Below are 25133 nucleotides of genomic sequence, written 5' to 3'. Positions count from 1 at the left end.
CGGTTATTTAAATAATATTACTTTTCTAAACTCGGGTGCATATTTATGTGACCCAAATCCAAATCTCAACGAAGTCGAAATGTGTCAAAGACCGCGGGTGCATTTATGTGACGTGGTTCGAGACGCGTTTTCACGACGTTGCAATTCTCTTTAAAAAAATAATAATAAAAGCGGTTTAAATTTAAAAAGCACATAAGTTAAAACATGTATTAAAATCAGATTTTTAGCAAATTATAATAATTTAAGCGACCGTGCTAGAACCACGGGATCCGGGGTGCCTAACACCTTCCCTCGGGTCAACAGAATTCCTTATTCAGAATTTCTGGTTCGCAGACTCCAATTGGGAAGTCGAAATTTTCCTTGATTTGGGATTTAAATTAAATCAGTGACTTGGGACACCAAAAGCCAACCCTATCCCAAGTGGCGACTCTAAAAATCAAATAAATAATCCCATTTCGAATAATGTCACTTTAAATGGAAAAACTCCCTTATACATTATCCTTCGGGGTAGGTGTGTAAAAAAGGAGGTGTGACAGCTCTGGCGACTCTGCTGGGGAGAAAAACCCAGAACTTCGGTTCAGGGTTTAAGAATTCGAGCTTAGAATAATTGTTATGTTTGGCTTTATCTGATTTTCCTACATGTTTCTTGTTAAATGTGCTAAATGCTTTACCGCTTTGATATTATCTGAACTGTATATAAACTGTGCCGAAACCCTTCTCTTCTCACCTCCGGGGATGTGCTTACTGGTTGAGACTCCCTATTCTGTTAGTGTCATACCCCGAAATAAGAAAGAGGCTCGGACAAGTTACTAAGCCGGACGATCTTGCGGGTCCCCGGTACGTAGCCCCCTCCTCGACTCGAGTTGTCCGCTCGGGTACACAGTCTAGAACAGATACCCAGGTTTTGAACCTAGAATAACTTGCCCTCGTGTCGGATCCCTAGTAGGAACGTTTGTTTGCGTCATGTGCATTTGACTTAGGGGACTCAACACAGGGGTTGGGTCCGTCTAGGACAGGTGACCTGAAATGAATTGACCATCCTGATGCATCTTACGTGCTACTTGCGCATTTATTTGCTTGGCTTTGCATGTTGACCGGCTTGTCTAAATGAGTGAAAATTGAGAAAATAAGCAGTGTTAGGACTAAGTGAGGGTGACCATTTGTTTTGAAAAAACCCAATGCCCAAATAGTACCGAAATGCTGCCGGATTTTTGAAAATGAAAAAAAGAGGAAAGGAAAAATATTTGGAAAAATAGAAAGAAAATTGTTGGTTCAAAATAGTTTTGATTTCGGCCAATCTGACCGAACTACGCGGGTCTGATTCTCACCGGATGTGAGATACGTAGGCAAACCTCATCGGTTCCGACCCCAATTTTCAAAAAATTCAAAAATATTTTCCTTCGGTTCTTTCTTTAGAAATCTTTCCTTAGAAAATTCGAAAAAAAAGAAGTTTTTTAAACTCAAAAATGGTTTCCTTTTTTCTAATGTCTTTCATGCAAGAAAAAATCAATAAAAATCAAAATCCAAAAATACAGGTTTCCTTCATTTTGGAGTATTTTTTCAAAAATCCAAAAAAAAAAATCAGAAACAAAAATCAAAAAATACTCTTATTGTTTTTTTAGAAGTCTTTTTTTGTAAATGTCAATAAAAATTTTGAAAAAATTTCGAAGTCCAAAAATATTTTTGCTTTTCCTTAGAAGTACTTTTATAAATAAATAAAAGCTCATAAATTCAAAATATTTTTCTTAAAGAAGTTCCCCTTTCGAAATTAAGATGTTACATCCAAAATCCAAAAATATGGAATTTTTAGAAGTCTTTCTTTCAAAAATAAAATCAAAATAAAAAATTCAAAATATAAATTATGAATTCGCCTTTTCATAATAGTTCATCAACCCTCTTAAAATAAGATACGCCTTTATCTCTCCCCTTCCCAATGATAAAAAAAAGAAGATGTAAAATTTAATCACTTTAATTTAATAAAAGTAATTATTATTTTTTTATTGTTATTATGATGGAATATCGTATAAATTAACTCAAAATGTGAATGTCATCTAGTTTTTGGGTGACTATATATGGTGTTGCCGCCAGCAAATTAAAGTGGAGGCCTGCAACTCTCAACTACCAATCAATATTCAATAAGAAACTGTCCCACCCCGTGATGCGTCACAATTAGCAATTATTAATCGTTTTAGTTTGCACTTGGCTTAAATTGCATGGAATAAATAGCAATTTTTTTTATTTATCACAAAGCCTTTTGGTTTAAACCCCATTAAAAAGTACAAAATACAATCTTCACGTTAAACGTGAATTTTATAATGAAGGTCACTACGTTTCAATTTATCTTTCTTGATTCGATCCATTTGCATCATAAACTCAGGTGGTGCCTATTTCCCCTCTAAGAGTCAGAAATAAACTTTTTTCTAGTGTGATTTTTGCAGTGAAGTAGTAAATAGATTACTGAGTAAAAAAGAAAAGGTGCAAATACAAAAACCAACGTTAGAGGTGAAATACAAAAGAAATAGATTAATTACTAAAAGAAACAGATCAGGAGTAGTTGCAAAATAGAGGTGAAATAAACATCCTTTGAATACGTATTCCACAAAAAATACACAAATTAGTGTTATCAATGTTGTGCACTAGGGGTGGTAAACGGGCGGGTCGGATCTTATGTGGTCGAGTCGAAAATGGGTAATGCAAAAACGGATAAATTATCCGATCCTACCCATACTTAATACGGATGAAAAATGAGTTAAACGGTATGGATATTCATATTATCCATGATTTCTTAAATATGATCACTTTTGGGAAATTCCTAGTCTGCCAAACTTGAGGAACCCTTAATTTGAGACTTTACATATTAAACCCATTAATTATCTATTTTCTAAGTGGATAATATGATTCTTATCCATATATGATTCGATTTTTAATTTTTTTAATTATTTAACCTATTTTTTAATAAATAATATGAGTGGATAACTGTTTTTTTAAAACCATTTTGTTATCACTACTGTGGACTTTGAATGGAAAGAAGAAAAAAATAGCGTGTGGACCTTTGGGGGCAGAAAAAAAACAGTATGGTCATCATGATGGAAAAAAACAACAAAATGTAAAGATATCAATAGCAGCACCAACCAAAGGAAAATATCATATTCTATCATCAGTATATATGCCCCAAGGGGGAAAAAAGCATGGAAGAAGTACAGACATTTTACTACTTTAGCATGGCCTGCAAACCAAAAATAAACAGAAAAAGAGGCATTATTAATTACATTTCATGCCGGATAGATCTACTAACCTCTCCATAGATAAATATTTTCCAATTTCAATTTTTAAGGCTTGTTCCGAAATCTTCGACTAAGGATGAATGTCCAACCATTCCATTATCTTTTTAGTGTAAATATTTATCATTATTCGGTGATTATAACAAACTAAACTATTTAATGTTATCAGTTAAAAATTAACATATATATATATATATATAACATACAATCATGATTAAATAATAAATAAGTATATGAAAAATACATATTCTTTATATGGTAAAATTGGTTAGTGACAGTTAGACGAATGGCGAGATGACACGTGGAATTGAAGACATGAAAGATGTGAGCAAGCAAATAATTGGCATCGGATACAAGTATGTGACCGGTGCTGAGTGAGTTCTGAAGGCATTGAAACCGAGAACAAAGATTTGAAAGGAAGACGTCGGTTGGGAAAGACAACATTCAATGAGCAGCCGTTACAAAGAATCTCTCTGATTAATAGTCAACCGTTATGCAACTATCAATGACGGTTTTATTCTCATTCAAGAGGAGCTTGATTTGGGTATCTTGTCTCCCTAAATAAAACTATAAATAGGAAAATTAGTATCCATCGCAAGGGACAAAAAGTAATCTGGATTCAAAGGCTATAACTTGCTCTCATACAATAAACTTTCTCACTTGTTTGTATTCGTAATATTGTTCATATTATTGCTTCTGAAGAAGTTCATCATGCAACTAGGTTTGTATTTCTTTTAAGTTATTTTTATATTCTTGACTTTATTCTAATTTATTTTATATTTTTGGATCAAGTTAATTCACGCGTTTATAAACCACATTACAAATTCAACTCTACCGTTGTTTTACAAATAAATATATTCTATCTTCATCGGTTTAGTGTAAATATCTAATGGGTGTATTAAATCACGCCATTGATGCGTGATATTTGAGCTTCAGAGAATAACGAAGAAGAGAGAATGAAAGTCAGTTCTGAAGAGAAGCTCTCAATTGTATTGAATGAATCCTAAAACATTTACAGTCTAATCTATATATACTATACATTGTTAAGCTAATTAACTTAGCCTATTGGCCAATTACTCACTAACTAACATAACTAGTCAATGCTAACATACACAGCTGTTATCTTACACCTTGCTCACCCACTGTGCTGTGAGATTCACAGCTGTCACCAGATGTTAACTCCTTCATCTCAACACCACCCTTCAAGCTAGGTGTTGTAAAAATGTTCAAAAACACATAGCTTGGACAGTAGATGATAGTGTTGCACGCTGCCAAGCCCTTTGGTCAATATATCTGCTTCTTGATCTTCTTTTGGGACATAAACTGGATGGATTAGTCCTTCTTGCACCTTCTCCCTTATAAAATGACAGTCTATCTCTATATGCTTGGTGCACTCGTGAAGCTGGATTCTTGGCTATTTGCATTGCTTCCTTGCTATCTGTAAAGAGTTGAATGGGAGTAACAACTGCAACTCCCAACTCTTTGAACACCCCTAACAACCAAATCAGTTCAGGAACTATCAATGCCATGCTTCTATACTCTGACTCTGCTGAGCTTCTTGCAACTGTATTCTGTTTCTTTGATTTACATGATATCAAAGAGTCACCAAATTTCACCAAGTACCCTGTAACAGATTTTTTTGAGTTTGGACAACTGGCCCAGTCTGCATCATTGTATGCCTTCAAGGTCATGTCACCTTTTGCACTCATTAGAATGCCTAGCCCTGGCTCATTCGAAATGTACCTTACCAATCTGTGTGCTGCTTCTAGATGAGATCTTTTAGGTGCCTGCATGAATTGGCTCAAGGTCTGCACTGTATAGGCAATATCAGGCTTTGACAATGTTAGGTAAAGAAGCTTTCCTATGAGCCTCTGGTACCCCTTCCCATCTGTAAGTTGTGGATCATCACTCAGATCACATTATATGGCTGTCCAACAGGACGGGACGGGGCGATATTTAAGCGGGACTGTGGCAGGACGGAACAAAACGGGGTGGGACAAACGGGACGAAACGGTCGGCCCATCCTGTTCCGCTAACAAACTGGATGGGACGGGTTCGCGGGCCTTAAGTGTAGTTTAAAAAAAATGTCCAGTTTTATGAAAATGACTAAGTTTTTAAAGTTTGCAACGGCTATTTTTGTGACATATTTAATAAAGTTAAATGTTAAAACGGAAATTAGAAAACTAAGTAAAGAAGTATAAAATATTAAAACAAAAAACTTGTAATGAAATATTCTAGTAATTATAATAGAGTTATAATTTATTTAATATAATTTCAAAGTATTAAGTAACTAAGACAATTCATAAAAAAAAAAATTCAACGCTTAGAGCCTTTTATTTTATTAATAGAACTTTCAAATCTCACATACAAATATAATTCTTTTGAAGAGAACCTAATCTACGCAGCCACCTTCTAGGAAGTGTTCTGTTTGAACTAGGCCTCTTAGTAGCCAATTACAAATTATCATACTAATATTTGTAAGCTCCTATATAGCTTCTTTGTAACTTATCAATAATATCTCTCGTACATTGTTCTGGAATTGGCAATGTTGATTGATGTTCCATGAGCTCCATGCCGTCATCGCTCCCAGTGCTAAGTATCTCATTGTATTCTTCTTCTTCCCTGGTGGTTAATTTTTCAAAACCAAGATTTGTTCTTTCTGAATTAATCCAATCTCTGAATAATGCGCAAATCTCTAGACTGTCCTCCGCTAATGCATGTCTATGATCTCCAATTTGAAATCTTGCCGCGCTAAAAGCACTCTCCGATACTACTGATGATGCTTGAATAATAAGGATATCTCGGGCCATTATTGAAAGTGTTGGAAAAGCCTTGCCACGCTCCCTCTACCATGCCAAAAGTTATTCGTTGCCTTCTTCGTCTTTAATACTTTCCAATCCTTGATTAAGATAAGAATCAAGTTCATCATCAATAGAGGAATCAAAACCTGTTATATCATCTATATCTTCCCATAAAACTTCTGCGCTAGACTTAGAAGTAGAAGGAGCAGTTTCACAACCTGTTGTTTCCATAGATACATATTTATCAAACATTGATCTAGCATAAGAATATATGCTAGCTTGGCAGTCTCCGAGAGATGGTTGTTCATTTTCTTGAATTGTTAAATTCTCATAAATTTTACGAACAAGTCCCTTTGCACCTCTTAGTTTTAAAGATGGATTAAGTAGAGTAGAAATTAAATAAACTTCGGGAATAGGAAAAAAAATACTTTTTAAATTTTGAAATCATTTCATTAATGGTCGGTGCATAAGTTAGATTTGTTTTATACTTACCAAATACAACAGAAATTCCACAAATATACCATAATATTTGTGTAACAGTAGGATAATATATACCAGAAATTATTTTGTAGCATAATAAAAATTTTCTGAAAATTTAGTAAGCTCTTTGATCTCATCCCAATCAGAATCAACAATTTGATCAGCGGGGATACCATTATGCATATTAAATACCTTTTGGATAGGCACCCGATAATCATAAGCAACTTTAAGCATTTCATAAGTAGAATTTCACCTAGTACAAATATCTTTTGGAACTTTTTTAAATGGAAGGTTAGCACTAGCACATTGTTGAGCAAATTCACGAATTCTACTCGCTTTATTAGCACGAAAAATATAGGCGCAAGCATGTTGTATTTTACTACAAGCATCAGAAAATAAATTAAGACCATCTTTTACAACCAAGTTAAAAATATGGCATGCACATCAAACATAAAAAATTGCTGGATTAATTGGACAGAGTCTAGTTTTTAAGTTATTTGCTGCGGTTGTGTTAGCAGAAGCATTATCTAAGGTGATAGTTAAAACTTTATTAATGAGTCCATAAAAATCAAGTATTTGTAGAACAGTAGTTGCAATATATGCTCCAGTGTGTTTTGAATCAACAAATTTATAACCAATAATACATTTTTGCATGTTCCAATGATGATCAACCCAATGACATGTAACAGTTAAATAATCACAACCATTAGGACTACGGCCTATACCAGATGTGATAGACACTTTACAATCTAAGTTAACAAATACACAATGAATATACTGAAGATATTCGGTTTGAAATTTAAAAACATCATTTCTAACTGTGGCCTTAGGAAAATCTTGAAAAGCAAGTTATAAGTTTCTTGTATATAATGCACAAAAGCAGGGTGAGAAGGAAAAGTAAAAGGTAAGCCACAGAAAGCCACCATTTTTTAAGTTCTCACGATCTCTATCTTTGTTATAAGGGCGTAAAACAGTACCAGAAGCAGGGTCAAGTTGTTGTTGTAAAAAATTAGAACCCCCGCCAGATCCACTAGGAGTGCCAGTATCGGTGGTAGGATCTATAATTTTTCCGGCTTCTATGTTAGCTTGTAGCCATAAAGATTTGTGATCCTTAAGTAAGTGTCTGGTTAAACCCCGTCCCACCACCTTTTGTGTGTGCAAATTATTGCTTAAATTTTTCACATATAGCGATTGACTTTATCATGTTTAAAAAATTTCTATACAAGTGATGTTTTGGGACGTTTAACCTTAGGCTTACCCCTTACAGGGGGTATAGCTCCAGACCAAGATTAACTCTGAGTTGGAGCTTGTGTTGCGGGACTAGTGGGTGTTTCATCTAATTCTTCTTCCTCATTTTCTTCGTCCTCAAAAAAAATTTCATTGCCAAATTGTCTTTGAAAAGTTTCATGATCTAATTGTTCTCCGAAATTAACATTATAACATGTGGGGTGTTGGGAAAATGAAGGTTCATCAACATGAGTCATTTCATCTATATGTTTTCTAATTCTAGGAGAAGGGCTAAAATTTGGACTAAGATTAGGATTATTACTACTTTCACCTTTACTATTTTTTTACTACTTTTTTTTAAAGACGCCAAATACATTTTTAGGTGCCATAATTTAAATACGAAATCAAATTTAAAAAGTTAACACAAAAATTAAAAAAACAAATAAAATATGAAAATAGAACACGTAAAGTAAACACAAAAATTAAGCACTAAAATGATATGTAAAAATTATATATTAAAATTAGGAGATAGAACGAGTGCACCGTGATTAAATATTAAAAGTTGAAGAAATTGCCCAAAATATTGCTCCAAATACTTGGCGAATTAATTTGAAGCTTGAAAGTTGCTCTAAAAATTTGCCCAAATACTTGAAAGTTATCACTTGATAGTTGATAGTAACAAAATTGAGAGAATAATATAGATAGAATCTAAGAGATTTGAGAGAGGATGATTGATTTTTTGTGGAAAAACACGAAGAAGGATGTGGTGTATTTATAGTCGAAAATAGGGCCAAAGTGTAATTTAATAAACTTAGGGTTATATCAAAAGTTTGGGAGGGGGGAGGGGGTGGAGGCCATTTTTGATCGTTTTTGGCCGTTGGGAACGACTTTTTTTGCAATTGAAGCCATTGCCCAGCGGCTAGAATTCCAAAAAAAAAAAAGAATTCCAGCGGGACAGGCGGGACGGGATGGGACGGGACAAACGGGATGTAATGGTTGTCCCGTCCCATCCCGTGTCCCGTTTAACATTGGCCCATCCCATTTAAATTGAAGTGGGTCGGGCCGGGACGGGACGGGACGTCCCGTTGGATAGCCATAGATCACAATGTGCATCATATTCCGCAGTTGTTAATTTCCTGTTCTGCTCCATTGGTGTCACAGCTTGTTTAGAACCTGTTAATCCTAGTTCTGTTATGAGCTCAACTGCATATTTCCTCTAGCACAGTAAGATCCCCTTTTGAGATTTGCTTACATCTATTCCCAAGAAGTACTTCAATGACCCCAAGTCTTTGATCTTAAAAGCTTTGTGCAATATAGTTTTTGCTTCTTGTATTAGAGTCTCATCATCTTCTGTGATCAAAAGATCATCAACATAAACAAGGATGATAACAAGTTTGCTGTTTCTTCTTAGGGTAAAAAAAGGGAATGATCATGTCTGCTTTGAGAGAATCCTACCTGTAAAAGGGCTTCTGTAAGCTTCAAGTTTCATTATCTTGATGCTTGTTTAAGCCCATAAAGGAATTTGAGTAGTCTACAACCCTTGTTCCCACCTTGACTACCAAAACCAGGTGGAAGCTGCATGTAGACTTCCTCTTCTATGTCACAATGAAGAAAGGCATTATAGACATCCATTTGGTAAAGATTCCACTGATGAATGGCAGCTAGTGCAATGACTGCCCTTACGGTAACCATCTTGACAACTGGGGAAAAGGTCTCCTCATAATCTAAACCTTCCTGCCGACTATAGCCTTTGGCAACTAGCCTAGATTTTAACCTTTCAACCTCCCCATTTGATTTGTATTTTATCTTGTACACCGATCTACGCCCAATGGGAATTTTTCCTCTAGGTATGTCAACTACCTCCTAGGTATTGTTCAGAACAAGAGCATCAACCTCTGCCTTCATAGCCTCAACCCATCTAGGATCCTTTATAGCCTCCACATAGGATGAAGGTTCCTCCTCTGATATTGCAGCTAGGAATGATTTATACCTTTGTGAAATAGAACTGTAATTTAGGTAATTGGTCAAAGGATATGCACAATTTGAGGAAGATCTTCTTGTGCCTGGGCAAATGTAATCTTTCAACCATGTTGGAGGTTTGGAATCCCTTGTAGACCTTCTGGGCTGCAGTTCAGACTCTGCAATGGATTGTTGGACTTTAGGAGCCTGATCAGTATCTACTACTGCCTTATTCTCATTAATTTGCTCAACCTGTGGCACATGACTTTCAGGAAGTATTGCAGGTGTGTTGGATGTACCGTGTATACTAGTCAACTCCTCTGCATGCTGAGTCTCCACATGATTAGGATTAGTCTGATGGAATGTCTGATCATCCTGCAATTCTAGGAACAAGGTAGAGTCTGTAGTTCTTTTCATAAATTGAAAAGGAAAGATGTCTTCCCTGAAGGTCACATCTTTGTTGACAAAGAACTTCTTCCCCTTGAGATCATAGAGCTTATAACCCTTCTGTGATTCTGAGTATCCCATATGAACTGCAGCTATTGCTCTTGGTGAAAGTCTGTCAACCTTCTCTGTGATTGTAGCATAACACAAGCAACCCATGGTCCTTAGATGCAACAGACTTGGCTTGGCCTTATGGAAAACTTCATATGGAGATTTGCCCCCTAAGACTGAGGAGGGCACTCTGTTGATGAGATAGACTGTTGTGAGTACACGATCTCCCCAGAAGTGCAATGAAATACTCCCCTGAAACCTTAAGGCCCTTCAACTTCTAAGATATGCCTATGTCTCCTTTCCACCACTCCATTTTGTTGTGGAGTGTATGGATAGCTACTTTGATGAAAAACACCACAACCTGCCAAGAAATCCTTACATTCTGTGCTAAAATATTCTGCACCATTATCAGTTCTCAACATCTTAACATCCTTTCCAAATTGCACATGCACTAGTTTAAAAAATGATTTCAACAAGACAATGGTGTGGCTCTTCAATTTCATTAGAAATACCCAAATCATCTTTGAGTGATCATCTACAAGTGTTAGAAAATATCTATTTCTATTATATGTAGGAACTCTATATGGTCCCCAAATGTCTACATGTACTAAGTGAAAAATTTCTGCAGCTCTACTATTACTAAGAGCAAAAGGCTTTCTTTTTTGTCTAGCTAATGGACATACAATACATCTTTCAAAACTACAACTTGATATCTCCTTAGTCTTCAAGAAATCCAGCTTCTTCATCACCACTGCAGGTATGTGTCCAGCCTTCTGTGCCATGTGAATATATCAGTCTTCATTTCTGCAGCAAGACAATTCCTAATTCTTTGTGCTTCCTTATTCCTGTCAATCTTCTTTGGGATCAAGAGATAAAGGCCACCTTTCTCCTTACCAATCCCCTTCACCCTTCCTAGTGTACAGGTCCTGGAACACACAGAATGTTGGAAAGAAGTTCACTCAGCACTACAACTCCCTTGTTAATTTCAAACGGATAACAAGATATACTTAAACTCAGGCACACACAGTACATCATGGACTGTATCATTTCCTGTGAGATTGTAACAACCTTGATATGTGACAGGGACAGACTTACCATTTGGAAGGTACACATTACCTCTCTTATGTTCAGGTAAAATAATCACATTATACAACAGATTATGATTTGAAGTCATGTGATTAGTTGCTCCAGTATCTATAATCCAAGGATCTCTGCAATTTTCAAAAAATTGTGAAGCATAATTACCTGCCATGTTAGCCATGTGATCATCTGATTTTTCCTTGTTTAACAGCCTCATTATCTGCCCATATTGGTCTTCAGTGAAAAAATTAGCCATTCCTTGATGTCCCTCAGCTTTACCCTTATACTTAGCATTTTCTTGTTCATGATTGTCATCACTTACCACTGCATTTGCTTGTCTGTACTGCTGGTTCCTTTTTCCCTTAAAGCCCGGTGGATAAGCATGGAGTTCATAACAAGTATCTTTGGTATGTCCCTTGAAACGACAATACTCACAATACTGATTGTTAAATTTTCTAAATTTTGCTGGATTATCCTTAGTACTCATGAATGGTGTGGAAAGTACTCGTGAATGGTGTGGAATCATTCATATCACTTGCTAAATTGACTTGTGAATTAGACAAACAAACCTCCTCTAATTTTCCTCGTTGATCAACATAGCAAGTGCACGACTTACTGAGGGTGATGAAGACTGCAATAAAATCTGACTCTTAATGGCTCCATCCGACTCATTTAGTCCCATTAAAAATTGAAAAAAGTTTTTGTTGATCTAGATGTTCAATAAAGGCCCTTGTTCCAGTAGTAACATAAAGAGAAGGAATTAAGGATCCATACTCATCCCATAGAGATTTCAGTCTAGAATGATAAACATAAATGCTTGGAGTACCTTGGGAAATTGTGGCTATCTCTTAGTGAAGGTTGTAGACTCTATATCCGTTAACTTTGTTGAAATGATCCTCCAAATCTTGCCAAACTTCATGAGCATTATCAGCATAGACAATTCCAGTAATCAAATCTGGTGAAACAGTGTTCATTATCCATGTTAGGACTGTTGCATTGACTCGCTCCCAATCTTCTCCTAGATCCTCAGTGAATTGACATTTCGTACAAGTTCTGTCAATGAACCCTAGCTTCCGCTTTGCTCGCAGCGCTATCACCATCGCTTTGCTCCAAACTGAATAATTCTCAGTTCCTTTCAGCTGAATCGAGATGACTACATTACTAAGATTATCTGACGGCTGTAGAAACAAAGGATGTCTAGGGTTATCAATGTCTAATGTCGCCATTGTTGAGCTTCAAAGCTTCTGAAAAAACAGCTAACTTTTTTCAATTTGAACAAAAATAATCTCTCTAGATTCAAATAGTAAAAAATCGAATTGAGCTCTAATCGATTCACTCAAGCTCTGATACCATATTAAATCACGCCACTAATGCGTGATATTTGAGCTTCAGAGAATATCGAAGAAGAAAGAATGAAGGTCGATTCTGAAGAGAAGCTCTCAATTGTATTGAATGAATCCTAAAACATTTACAGTGCTAATCTATATATACTATACATTGTTAAGCTAATTAACTTAGCCTATTGACCAATTACTCACTAACTAACATAACTAACCAATGCTAACCTACACAGCTGTTATCCTATACCTTGCTCACCCACTGTGCTGTGAAATTCACAGCTGTCACCAGCTGTTAACTCCTTCATCTCAACGGGGTGCTAGGTAAGTCTTTACACACTTATATTGAGGGTAGTACCGCGAGTATTGCATTACATATCCCATGTAGTACAATGATGACTAGTAAAAAAACACAAAGCCCTATGGGTTAAGGCCCAAAAGACAAGATACCCTTAAATAGTGTAAAAGTAGTGTTCTTGTCCTGTTGACAGCCATTAACCAACATTAACTTAATTAAAAAGCAAGAAAAAGTAATGATCACCCTATTCCTTCCCACATCAAAAGTTACATTAAACTAATGCAAAATACTGCAAAGACAACTTCTCCATCATTCCATTTTGCACTGTACATCCACCCCACTTAGCTGTCTCATAAATTATTCTTAGTGGCATGTCTGTCCCTTTCAATCTCTAAATGGAAGACTAATCAAACGGACCAAAATTAATTGAAGTTGGTTACATCATGAAAACTACTTATTTTAATCAACTACACCTTATTTTAAAATTAATTGGAGTTAGTTTCATGAATTCTTGATACTTCTAATTACCATGAAATGGACATCATGACTACTACTACTAACCTTTTGATTTCAAATTAACTGAAGTTGGTTATATGAGTTCTTGATTTTTCTGTTCAAAGTCTATGCTATTAAAAAAGATTCAATTTTTATCACAAGTTATACATAGTGAAGGTCCCATTAGTGGGATCTTTAGAAACAGAACCGAAAGTAAGAGAAAGAAAAGAGGATTGAAAGAGAAAGGTGCAAACTTTTTCTTTTTCCCTTTCTCTTTTTTCTTCTTTTCATACCTTCCTTTTTTCTTTAGTTTTAGCTTTTACACATTTGAATACTTAATACAAGGACCCTTTAATCCAGAAAATATAAGTAGCTTTTTTAGCTGAGGTGAAAAAAAGAAGAAAGTTAAATTGGATTGGTTGTTGGGGTTTTGTGGAGAATTGGTTTTGATCTATACTCAAAAACTGGTATGTAACTTATATTGGAATTCTTTTTCCTGTTATTTCAGTTCAAGAACAGCTTATTGGGGTTTTTATATTTTCCTCAATTGATTTATTTTATGTGGATTTTCACTTTTGATGCAGTTTTGAAGTTTCTGCTATTGCCAGTTGATATAAGGGGATTGAGTTGTTTCCTGTAATTGAATTGTATTAAGATTTTGAGAATATTAAGTATTGTTTACAAAAAAAAAGATGGGTGTTGAGTTGTTAGAGATTGGAGTTCAGATGAGGAGAGTAGTGATGTTTTCAATTAAAGGATGTTATAAAACAGTGTTGAATCATCCTTTCCTTGCGAGTATGCTGTGTTTCATAACATTTTTGTACAGATCTTTCCCATTTCTGTTTTCCATATTAGTAGCTATATCCCCAGTTCTTATTTGTACTGCTATTTTGCTTGGAACTTTACTAAGTTTTGGCCAACCAAATATACCTGAAATTGAAAGGGAAGAAAAAACAACTCATGATATAGTGCCTTTGAAAACTGGACTATTATGTGATACTACTCATATTGAGAGTGAAGATAGCTACTATGTGGAGAGATATACTGATAATGAGAGGAACGTCGTAGAGCAGTCCATTGATAAGGTCAGTCATCTTTCCCCTTTACTCGAGGAAAGGTCTCGAGAATTTCAATTTGGGAATGGGGTTTTTGATGAAGCAGCAAGGGAGTTTTATGAGCAGAACAATGAAAAGAGCGAAGAGAAACACAGCGATGGAGAACATACGGAGGATCTATACTCTCCAATTCCAACAGTTGATGGGGATTTTGAGGAAGCAGAGAGGGAATTTTATGAACAGAACGATGAAAAGAATGAAGAGAAACATGATGATGACGAACTTATGGAGAGTCAATACCCTCCCATTCCGATGGTTGATGAGGGTTTTGAGGAAGCAGAGAGGGAATTTTATGAGCAGAATGATGAAAAGAATGAAGAGAAACATGATGATGGGGAACTTATCGAGAGTCAATACTCTCCCATTCCAACGGTTGATAATGAGAGCATTGATTTTGATTTTGATAGATCAGATTCCTTTGATTCTAAAAGGGTGAATCTTAATTCTCTTCCTGGTTCCCCTTGGAAAAAGGAGGAGTCCGACAAAGAGGAAGAACAGGAGGAGGAGGATGACGAGTCTTTTGATTCGGAGTCTGATCGAGCGGAGAGCTCTTCTCCAGATGCTTCAATGGCTGACATTATCCCAATGCTTGATGAGCTCCATCCGCTTTTAGATGAAGACACTCCTCAACATGTTAGTTTGTCGCATGATGATGGTTTTGATGCTGCTTCAGACAGTTCGGGTAAGTTCAGTGCAAGCGATAATGAATCTGATGATGGTTGTGAAAACCAGGAAGAGGTAGAAGTTGCACATGACGAGAATGAAGAAGAAACACGAGACAAGGAAGATAAAAGTAAGTCAGCTATTACATGGACAGAGGAGGATCAGAAGAATCTAATTGACTTGGGAAGCTCGGAGGTGGAAAGGAATCAACGGTTGGAGAGTCTTATGGCGAGGAGAAGAGCACTGAAGAAAATGAGGCTGATGATGACCGAAAAGAATTTGATTGACTTGGATACCGCTGATCTTCCGTTCAACATCCCGCCCATTTCAACAGCAAGAAACAATCCTTTTGATGTTCCTAAGGATAACTACGAACTTGGACTGCCTCCAATTCCTGGGTCTGCTCCATCCATTTTAGTACCAAGGCGGAACCCATTTGATCTTCCCTACGACTCAAGTGAAGAAAAGCCTGATCTTATGGAAGACAGTTTCGAAGAAGAGTTTATGGCATTTCGACCAAAGGAGCCAGTCTTGCGGAGGAACGAAACTTTTAGTGCAAGGCCCTCACTATTTGGGATGAACAGGCAAGATAGCCATTTCAGACCTTATTTTGTCCCAGAAAGGATGGCTTCAGAAGGAACGAGCTACTCACCATTTCAACGACAATCTAGCGAACTTAGTGATTCCAAGGTAAGTTCTGTTCCTGAAACAGACTCATTAGGTTCAGTTGAAGACCTCATTGAAGAGGTCAATGTAAGACACAAAAGCCTCGATGAAGAAGAACTGGAACACAAAGACCTCATAGATGAACATATCTCCGAGGAACCAGAGCTGATATCTAAAATGGAGCATACTTCTGAGCATGTCAGGAATGGAAGTGAATCCTCTGAAGAAGTCGAGTCATTGGAGCAGCTGGGAGCTGTGGAAATTCATCATGAAGTAGAAGAAACTTTGCTCCAGGAAGGAAGAGTGTCCGATGCTTTGGAACTTAATCCAACCGAAATTCAATCGAAGTCAGAAACTTCTGATCAGATATACAGCAATCAATCTAGCTCCTCGTCGTTAGAAGTAAGTGAAAGGGTCTTTGCATATAAAGAAGAAGAAGAAGAAGAAGAAGAAGAAGAAGAAGAAGAAGAAGAAGAAGAAGAAGAAGAAGAAGAAGAAGAAGAGACGATGTCAAGCTTAGAGGAGACAATGGGTGATGTTGAACAAAATGGGATCTCCAGGCAAACTTCATTTAATGGATCAGATTTCCACATCACGAGCACTTCAGCGGAGCAGACTTCACACTGGGAACCTATTTATGATACCAGTCCTTCTGCTATTATGGAAAACACTTTTTCAGCCTCCTTAAGTTCAGATCAGCTTGAGGAATCTGAAACAGGGTTTTCCCCTATATTGGTTAAAAGAAGTGTTTCTTTCTTAGAGAGGGAATCTGAGGAAAGTAGTCAGGACATTGAAAGGTCCATTTCTACTAATGAAGAGATTTCGGCACCAGTAGATGACCAAGAATCTCTGTCGAGGAACGAGGTATGCAAACGTGAGCTTGATGTTGGAAAGGCAGAGATCTCTCAACATGATGAATTCTTTGGCAGTGCAAGTGCTCCTCCGGTGCCTGAGTTTGTCGTTGGTCAGGCATCTACTGACTCAAAATTATCGGCAAATGAAGATATTGGGTATGAGGAAGGAACTATTGAGCATGCGCTACAGCAAATTTATTCTTCAGGATTTAATGCGGATACCTGTATTGTGCCTCAACATGCTGTAGACCAGACAGTGGAATTCCTTTCAAAGTCCTCAGAACATGAAAACATCCATCAGTTGGATGAACAGCATTCTCTAATCGCAGAAGAGGTTCCACTCGTTCAACCAGATGTGCGTTCTTTGGAGAGGGATTCTGTGGACGATGCAGCTCAGAAGGAAGAAGCTATAATCTCAGAAATAAATGATCTTCCCTCATCAAACAATGTTGTAAATTTGGTTACGGATGCTCACAGTGAATTGGATGAAAAGCTGATCTCTTCTGAACATCAATTTGCTTCTGTAGAAAAGTCCTCGTCTCTGTGTGAAGAAGACACCGCATGCTCAGACAAATCCATGGATGAAGAATCCTCAGAGGATCACAACGTAATGGTAAACAAGTTCTTTTCCAAATTTCTTTCTTTTATGCATTTCCTTTTCTGCAACTTTTGTTTCTTCATTAATTCTCATTTCATATGTCCTATCACATTTTTACTAGAGTTGATCTTAGAAAGTTGAAATCTGCCTGGTTTACTTATTATATTAAACTGTCTGACTGATGCTAAGGTAAAAAGAACTATCCACTTGATTTACAAAATAACAACATAGAGACTTATAATCTACTTTACCTGAACTGATAGCAGTAGACAACCACAACTTTAAGACTTCTGTAGTAGGAAGAATAATAGTCTGGTTTCCACGTTAACATATCTTTCATGATATATATGTTGCCTGTTGGAGAATAAACTATAAGCCTATATAGTTGATAGGCATAATGCATCAAACCAAGGCAGATCTATAAAACCTGGCCAATTTAGAAGTCCCAGGGCCTTATGTATGCATCCCAACCTTTAGTGAAGAGAAGAATGTAAAACCAGGTAAAGGGAAAAACCTCAAAGCACAGATTTTCAAAGTCATGCAATTTTCAGTCTAGATTAAGTTCAAGATAAATGTTCAAATTATGGATATGGCAGAAGTCAGTGATAGAAGCACTAATTGGATAAGAATAATTCGCGTATTTGAGAAAACTATCATTCACAATCTGGACGAGCGAATTGCTGCTGGTTATTTGTAATTTGATGGTATACACTTACTATGGATGTCCTGCATCATCTGGACGAGTGAATTACTGCTGGTTACTTGTAATTTGGATATATGATACATACTACTTATATCCTAAGTTGCTCTGACACGGCGGTTTAGGTGTCGTACCCGTGTCGACACGACACTAGTATGGGTATAGGTATGAGATCCGTATCGGATCTGGTCAAACAATTTTGGGCACTTTGAGCACGACGGACGGAAAAATTCTAGACGTGATACGATTTGATTCCCGAAATCAGAACCAAAACTAGGGTAAATTTGAAGAATATAGCATACCTTTTCTAGGAAATCAATCTTTTACTTATCTACAAATTAAGAATAAGAAAGAAATCCACACTTTACAAGATATACGTAAGTATTCCACAAAATTTCTCATCATTTAGAGATTTTTATATTTGTATTTTTTTGAATTATTTTTAGCCGGATCCTGCACCTGTATCCGTACAAGGATCCGTATCCCCGAATCTTAGAATTTACATCTCGAAGGATCCGACCTCTAGATCCATTTCGCTCTTTCGTTTTCCTTTAAATGTTTCTAGTAGGAACAAATCCTGGTAATCTAAGTGCCATCTTTTTCTGACAAGCAGGAGCCACCAGTTATCCTGGTTGAGTCAATTGAGGAAGCAAGCACCACGGAGAACTTGAATGTGCCAGAAATCCATGACCTTGGTGACGGAATCCCCATTATCAACTCCCCACGTACTCCTGACTCTTTCTCCAATCTGCATGAGGTTGATGAAGCCCCAAGAGGTGCTGGTCTATCAGGTCTAAGGAACAACATCCTCGATGAGTTGGAAAATGATAACCAGATCAAGGTCTTGGAAAACTATGTATTGCCACTAGAAGCAGCTGATTTTCATCATGATGAGCAATATATAGTTGAAGAAACCGATGGTATCAGCGACATTGATGAGGTATTTCTCTCTGAATTAGATACAGTTGGTGACTTTAGCATCAAGGGGTCAAGCCAGAATGAGTTTGAGAGACAAATCAACTCTAGTGCAGAGGATTTGTCTCCATTCCATGCTGTTGATTCTGTAACTACAGAAGTTTACGAAGGGGCCTGTGCTGAAGTTCATGAAAGAAAGCTCCCGTTGCACCCTGAGATCTTAAATGCATCCACATTTGAAGAGATTGATGAGCATGAAGAAAAGGAGTGTGCTTCAGATATTCAAAATTATGGATTGATAAGTATCGATCATATTGATGTTGTTTATCCTAGATCAATTGAAGGAGGATTGCCAGAGGATAGTGAGACCGGACCTTCAGATCCCAGTGTAAAGCACAATGTGGATGCTCAAGAGATAGTTCCAGAAATGCCAATAGTTGAAGCTCAAAACTCTGTCTTTGAGGTGGAAAACTTACAATCTACTCAAACTGGAGTGACTGAAGAGGAAACTGATTCTGGTATGCCAGTACTGGAAGCACAAACAATTCAAGATATTGAGTCAGCATTTTGGCAAGTTTATGAGAAAGAAACAGAGAAATCTAATGTTCTTGAGCAATCTGATGGTGAAGATTCTGGAATGCCAGTGCTGGAAGCACAAACAATTGAAGATATTGAGTTAGCATTTAGAAGTACTTCTGAGAAAGAAATAGAGCACTCGGATGTGCTTGAGCTACCTAATTCTGAGCTAGTAACTGAACAATCTGGTTGTTCAAACAATGACGCAGCGGTTGAAATGTCAAGTTCAGTACAGGAAGATTCTGGAATGCCAGTTCTGGAAGCACAAACAGTTGAAAATATTGAGTTAGCATTTAGAAGTACTTCTGAGAAAGAAATAGAGCACCCGAATGTGCTTGAGCTACCTAATGCTGAGCTAGTAACTGAACAATCTGGGAGTTCAAACAATGCGGCAGCAGTTGAAGTGTCAAGTTCAGTACAGGAAGATTCTGGAATGCCAGTTCTGGAAGCACAAACAGTTGAAGATATTGAGTTTGCATTTAGAAATATTTGGGATAAAGAAATAGAGAACTCGGATGCACTTGAGCTTCCTAATGCTAAAGTAGTAACTGAAGAATCAGGGAGTTCTGACAATGCAGCAGTGTTTGAAGTGTCAAGTTCAGTACAGAAAAATTCTGGAATGCCAGTGGTGGAAGCACAAACAATTGAAGATATTGAGTCCGCATTTAGAAGTACTTCTGAGAAAGAAACAGAGAACTCGAATGTGCTTGAGCTAGTAACTGAAGAATCTGGAAACAATACAGCAGCGGTTGAAGTGTCAAGTTCAGCTCTTGAAGATTCAGGAATGCCAGTGCTGGAAGCACAAACAGTTGAAGATATTGAGTTAGCATTTAGAAATATTTGGGAGAAAGAAATAGAGAACTCGGATGTGCTTGAGCTTCCTAATGCTAAACCATTAACTGAAGAATCTGGGAGTTCTGACAATTCAACGGTGTTTGAAGTGTCAAGTTCTGTAAAGGAAGATTCTGGAATGCCAGTGCTCGAAGCACAAACAATTGAAGATATTGAGCTAGCATTTAGGCAAATTTCTGAGGATGAAACAGAGAACTCGAATGTGCTTGAGCTACCTACTGCTGAGCTAGAAACTGAAGAATCTGGAAACAATGTGGCAGCGGTTGAAGTGTCGAGTTCAGTACTGGAAGATTCTGGAATGCCAGTACTGGAAGCACAAACAATTGAAGATATTGAGCTAGCATTTAGGCAAATTTCTGAGAATGAAACAGAGACAGAGAACTCGAATGTGCTTGAGCTGCCTAATGCTGAGCTAGTAACTGAAGAATCTGGAAACAATGCAGCAGCGGTTGAAGTGTCAAGTTCAGCTCTGGAAGATTCTGGAATGCCAGTGCTCGAAGCAGAAACAGTTGAAGATATCGACACAGTATTTAGGCGAATATCTGAGAAAGAAATAGAAAAATCAAATGTTCTTGAGCAACCTAATGCTGAGCTAGCAACTGACATATCTGGGAATTTTGACAACGCAGCAGTGCTCGAAGTGTCAAGTGTGACACGCGCAATGCAATTACCAATTCTTGAAACAAGACAAACTGAATATTTTGATTTGGATCATGAAGATCTTTCAGAGGGTGATGGTGATGAGCATACGGAGAAATCCAGAGACATAGGAGCTTCTTCAGATTCACAAAACTTTGAGACAGACTTGGCTTTGAAACAAGTCTTGGAAGCAAATCTGGAGAGACCCCTGAAATCCACTTCTGAAGGTGAGTTAGCAGAAGTTAAGCCAAGTGGAGCAGGCTCATCCAACATGGAATCAAGTGCTAGAGGATCTGATGTATCTGGATTTGGTGAAGGTGAAACTGGAAAAGGAGATCATGAAGTTGTAGTAAAAGAAGCTAAGGAATTAACGGCTGAAAAACCAGATCATGTTGTTGATATGCCTACTACAGCTGATGTTAAAAGCAAGAAAGACAAACACCAAAAGTCAGGCTCAAGTTCAAGCTCAAGCTCAAGCTCTGATTCAAGTTCAAGCGACTCTGAAAGAGAATGAAGACGATCGAAAGAATTGGTGGAAGAAGGTAGGGGAACCTTTTTTGGATTTTGCTTTTGGAGCTTTCGTTTTCTTTATCGTGTCAATGAAATTGATCACGAGGAGTTCAAGTTGGTTTACTTTGTGTTTATTGTTTTAGTAGTTTGGCTTATGCATGGTTTGTAGTGCCGTGTGAAAATGATGGACTCCTTCAAGAATGAGTTTTGGTTTGATTTCTTGAAGCATTCTTTTCTTATTTTCTATCTTTTCAGCAGTTTTGGAGATTGGTGGGAGAAAAGGTTTTGTTAACTTGTATATGGATTTTCCAATTTTTGGTATGAAACAGTTTCTGTTTGTCTGTTTCTGTGGAAGTAATGGCAAGACTCATTTGTTGCTTCTTTTTGATGTTTTCCTCTCTTCTTTAGTTATTTATTGCTTGGTAAACTGTAGAAGAGTAGTACTCTACTAAGTATTAGGAGTGTATTTATTTGATAAGTATTCCAACATAGAAACCTGTAGCTCAGAAAGTTTCTTTTTCTCTTTTTCGCTCCAACTAATAAAACTGTCTAAAAGGTTAACTGGTAGTAAATCCATATGAGAAAATTGCTCTCTCAGAATTTTGAAAAGTTATTAACAGGATAAAATGCATTAAATGATCATTTGGTTATTGGAATTAGAAATATAATGTCACTATAAACTTCAGTATGATTTAATAGTATTACTTTTGGTAGAATATTTCGTTTCTGGTACTACCGTACAAGTAATACCAGTAAATTTCATGTATATTATTTTACCCTGAATCCAACCTCAGGTAATTTAAAAGAGAATTAACTTTACACTCCATGTGAGTTCGAGCCGTGAATCAGACACTGATGCTTGCATCAGGATAGGCTGCCTATATTGCACCCCATTGATGCCGCCCTTGCATGAACACGGGATGCTTCGTGCACCGAAATACATCTTTCTATTTTTTATTTACTTTGAAAACAAGTGCTTCTGAACTTTTATACCAAACACGCATATCCCATCTGAATGCAATGGACTAAACATCCGACAGAAAAATTAACCCACCAAATAGTCTTGTGATTATTTAATCTTTGTATATAATCTCTATAAAATGATCCATGCATGGCTTTGTCCGGGAACCAAACAACTAGCAGTGTCAAGTAAGAAAAAGATTTTTCTAAACCCATTGAACCATTTCACTAAACATTGAAATATAAAATACATTAGCACTTGATAGCAGTACATTGACCGTTTTACACACATTCAATAACTTACTAATATCCTACATACACCATATCTTTCATTAGAATTACAACTTGGACACATAGTAAGTACAATAATAACCAAGATTCAGGGAAGGGATTTATGTGAACTTCCACAAAAAGTGGCTGTTCTTCTGAGCCTATTCATCAACTTTCCTAAGAGCAATTGGTGTCATAGCTAGCGAGTCCCAACAACTCCGGACCTTCAAGTCGAGGATTGTGCTCAAAGCTGCAAATTAGGAGTTCAGGAAACTCATCAGAGACAATCAACTAGTAAACTATCGTATAGAGGAAGCAGTAGGAGACGACCCCTAAATTAAGACATCAAGAAGAATAACATGGTATAAAACTATTAACGCAAAAGCTACACGGGTAAGGCCCCACGTACGACACATGGGTACAACCAGTAAACAAGTATCTTTTACTAAATTGGAAGGACAATTGCTTTCTGAAAAGATTATTCCATCTGTAGCATTATATGACAAAGACTTTATTGGTCAAATGATAGCTAACAACATGCCTAGGACTCTAGGAGATAACCGTAATTCATTTTGCATTTAATCTGCAAGCATCTACTAAGTAAGAGCTCTCAGTCCACCAAAAACAGTTCATATGTAAAGGACTGGTAGCTACAACTAGGGCGGCACTCCAATAAGCAATATTCTATTAGTCAATGAGTAGACAGTGTTCCATATTATTTACCCTGGCTTTTGGAACTGAAGATTGCAATATGCTGCAGTTTTTTATTCAAAAGAAATGTTGAAAGGATTTGGAATTCTAATTTCTATAGCTCGGTATTGCTTATTAATAAGATTTTACCTATAAAAAAAATTCTAATTTCTATAGTTTATATGGTCAATGAAAAATTATTATGCTGTTAATTGCATTTTTTTGGATATAGGTTTAGGAGGTCATGTGATGAAAGGACAAGTTCTCTGGGCATCGCAAAAGTTGTCCATAACTCCCACAAAAAGATCTCAAACCTAACACCCTTTTGAAACTGCATGAAAATAGTGCATGGCCATAGTGAAAAACGCAATTACTCAAAATTTGTTGTAGTGAATGGAAATCCATCAAATCATGCAGAATTGTAAGAGAACAAGGCAACTAAATCCAGTTTTATGCATCCATAGGACAATACAGTAGTCCTTACATTTCAAGCTTTAAAATTCTGAATCATGTAAACATTAGTGAGAACATCCATAATCCAACTAGGCCTCGAATCAGTGGTTTACAGAGAAATCAGACACTTAAAGAACTAACGGAATAAACAAAAGGCAAAAACGAACCATGAAGCACCTCAATTGATTTGAGTTGCAGTCCAATATGCAGGTCTAGAAAACTAAATAAAAGTACAATTGGGCTTCCATTGGGCTTGAAGGAAATGGAGTCATAGGTATCTTGTGTATAACTTGAATTGATACCAACCACAATGCTAATTGAAATAATTGGAACTCTTGGAACTCCTTTTGGTTAATATATCACGCCCTTCAATTTTTTTTGATAAGTAATGATGATCAGTTACTTATGTATGCCAGCAAAGAGCTGGGGCGTTACATCCTATAATTAGGTGTTATTTTAAGGCCTTTCGAGAAACCAATGAACTGTTCTAGGATAGGTCGCATATCCAAATCCTTCCCTAAGTAAGTTTTCTTATTTGGAAAAAAAAGATCTGATGTTAATTCTTTCCAAAGTCATTCACCTAATCCTTCAATAAGTCCGAAACCTGAAGCCCAAATTCAACTTAAGATGAAGAGAAATCAAGAAGATAGTCTTTTCTAAAAGTATACTTGATGGCATAAAGTATACAGAGACGTGATTACTATTTGCACCATTGCTCCATATCTGTTCCTACAGTTCAATATTGTAACAATACTCGTAGAATGTACAAAGAAATCTTACTTGTTCAGTGGAATATGCTCAAATGGACCAGAAGTAGGAATTGTTCCACACAAATTGTTATTTGAGACATCCCTGGAAGAAGCGCAAATAGTTTAAAATCTATTTTACATAAGAATAACGGTAATAACACAAGCAAAGAAATATGCACTTACACTACTTTCAGGCTAGAAACACTAGAAAGTTCTCTTGGGATTGGTCCAGTTAGCTGGTTATCATTCAGACGCCTGATAAGTTAGATAAGCAACTTTTCAGTCAACAGAAAAGGATTGTCCAACAACAGATTCACTACAAGCACGAGTGCTCGGTTATATGCAACAAGGGGATAGGGGAGCTTTCAGTCAAGACTTTACAAACTCATTTAAGGTCAAACTGAAACTAAATATTGGTCACAAACAAAAACGGAACTCTGCGAGTAGCCAAGTAACTGGTAGTAGCCTCC

At 36.9% G+C, this 25133-nt stretch overlaps 2 protein-coding genes across 2 annotated transcripts in view; one reads left to right on the top strand and one right to left on the bottom strand.

Moving 5' to 3' along the window:
* The first annotated feature begins 13486 nt into the window (after nt 1-13486).
* On the top strand, nt 13487-21923 carry LOC109211198. The gene is made up of 3 exons (XM_019374700.1): nt 13487-13920; nt 14038-17364; nt 18663-21923. Exons 2-3 carry the CDS (start codon nt 14146-14148, stop codon nt 21543-21545), a joined length of 6102 nt encoding a protein of 2033 aa, XP_019230245.1. The 5' UTR covers nt 13487-13920; nt 14038-14145; the 3' UTR covers nt 21546-21923.
* Nucleotides 21924-22702: 779 nt separating this feature from the next.
* LOC109211200 (BRASSINOSTEROID INSENSITIVE 1-associated receptor kinase 1-like) overlaps nt 22703-25133 on the bottom strand; it is a 5070-nt gene continuing 2639 nt past the window's right edge. The window contains exons 4-6 of the mRNA XM_019374702.1: nt 24847-24918; nt 24695-24766; nt 22703-23021 (exon numbers count right to left, since the gene is read on the bottom strand). Of these exons, the coding sequence (XP_019230247.1) occupies nt 22949-23021; nt 24695-24766; nt 24847-24918 (217 nt within the window). The 3' untranslated portion in view covers nt 22703-22948. The remainder of the gene's footprint in view (nt 23022-24694; nt 24767-24846; nt 24919-25133) is intronic.

This window comes from Nicotiana attenuata, unplaced genomic scaffold (genome assembly GCF_001879085.1).
Source record: "Nicotiana attenuata strain UT unplaced genomic scaffold, NIATTr2, whole genome shotgun sequence".
Lineage (NCBI taxonomy): Eukaryota > Viridiplantae > Streptophyta > Magnoliopsida > Solanales > Solanaceae > Nicotiana > Nicotiana attenuata.
Note: the sequence above shows the minus strand (reverse complement) of the source record. Positions and strands in the feature narration are given on the sequence as shown.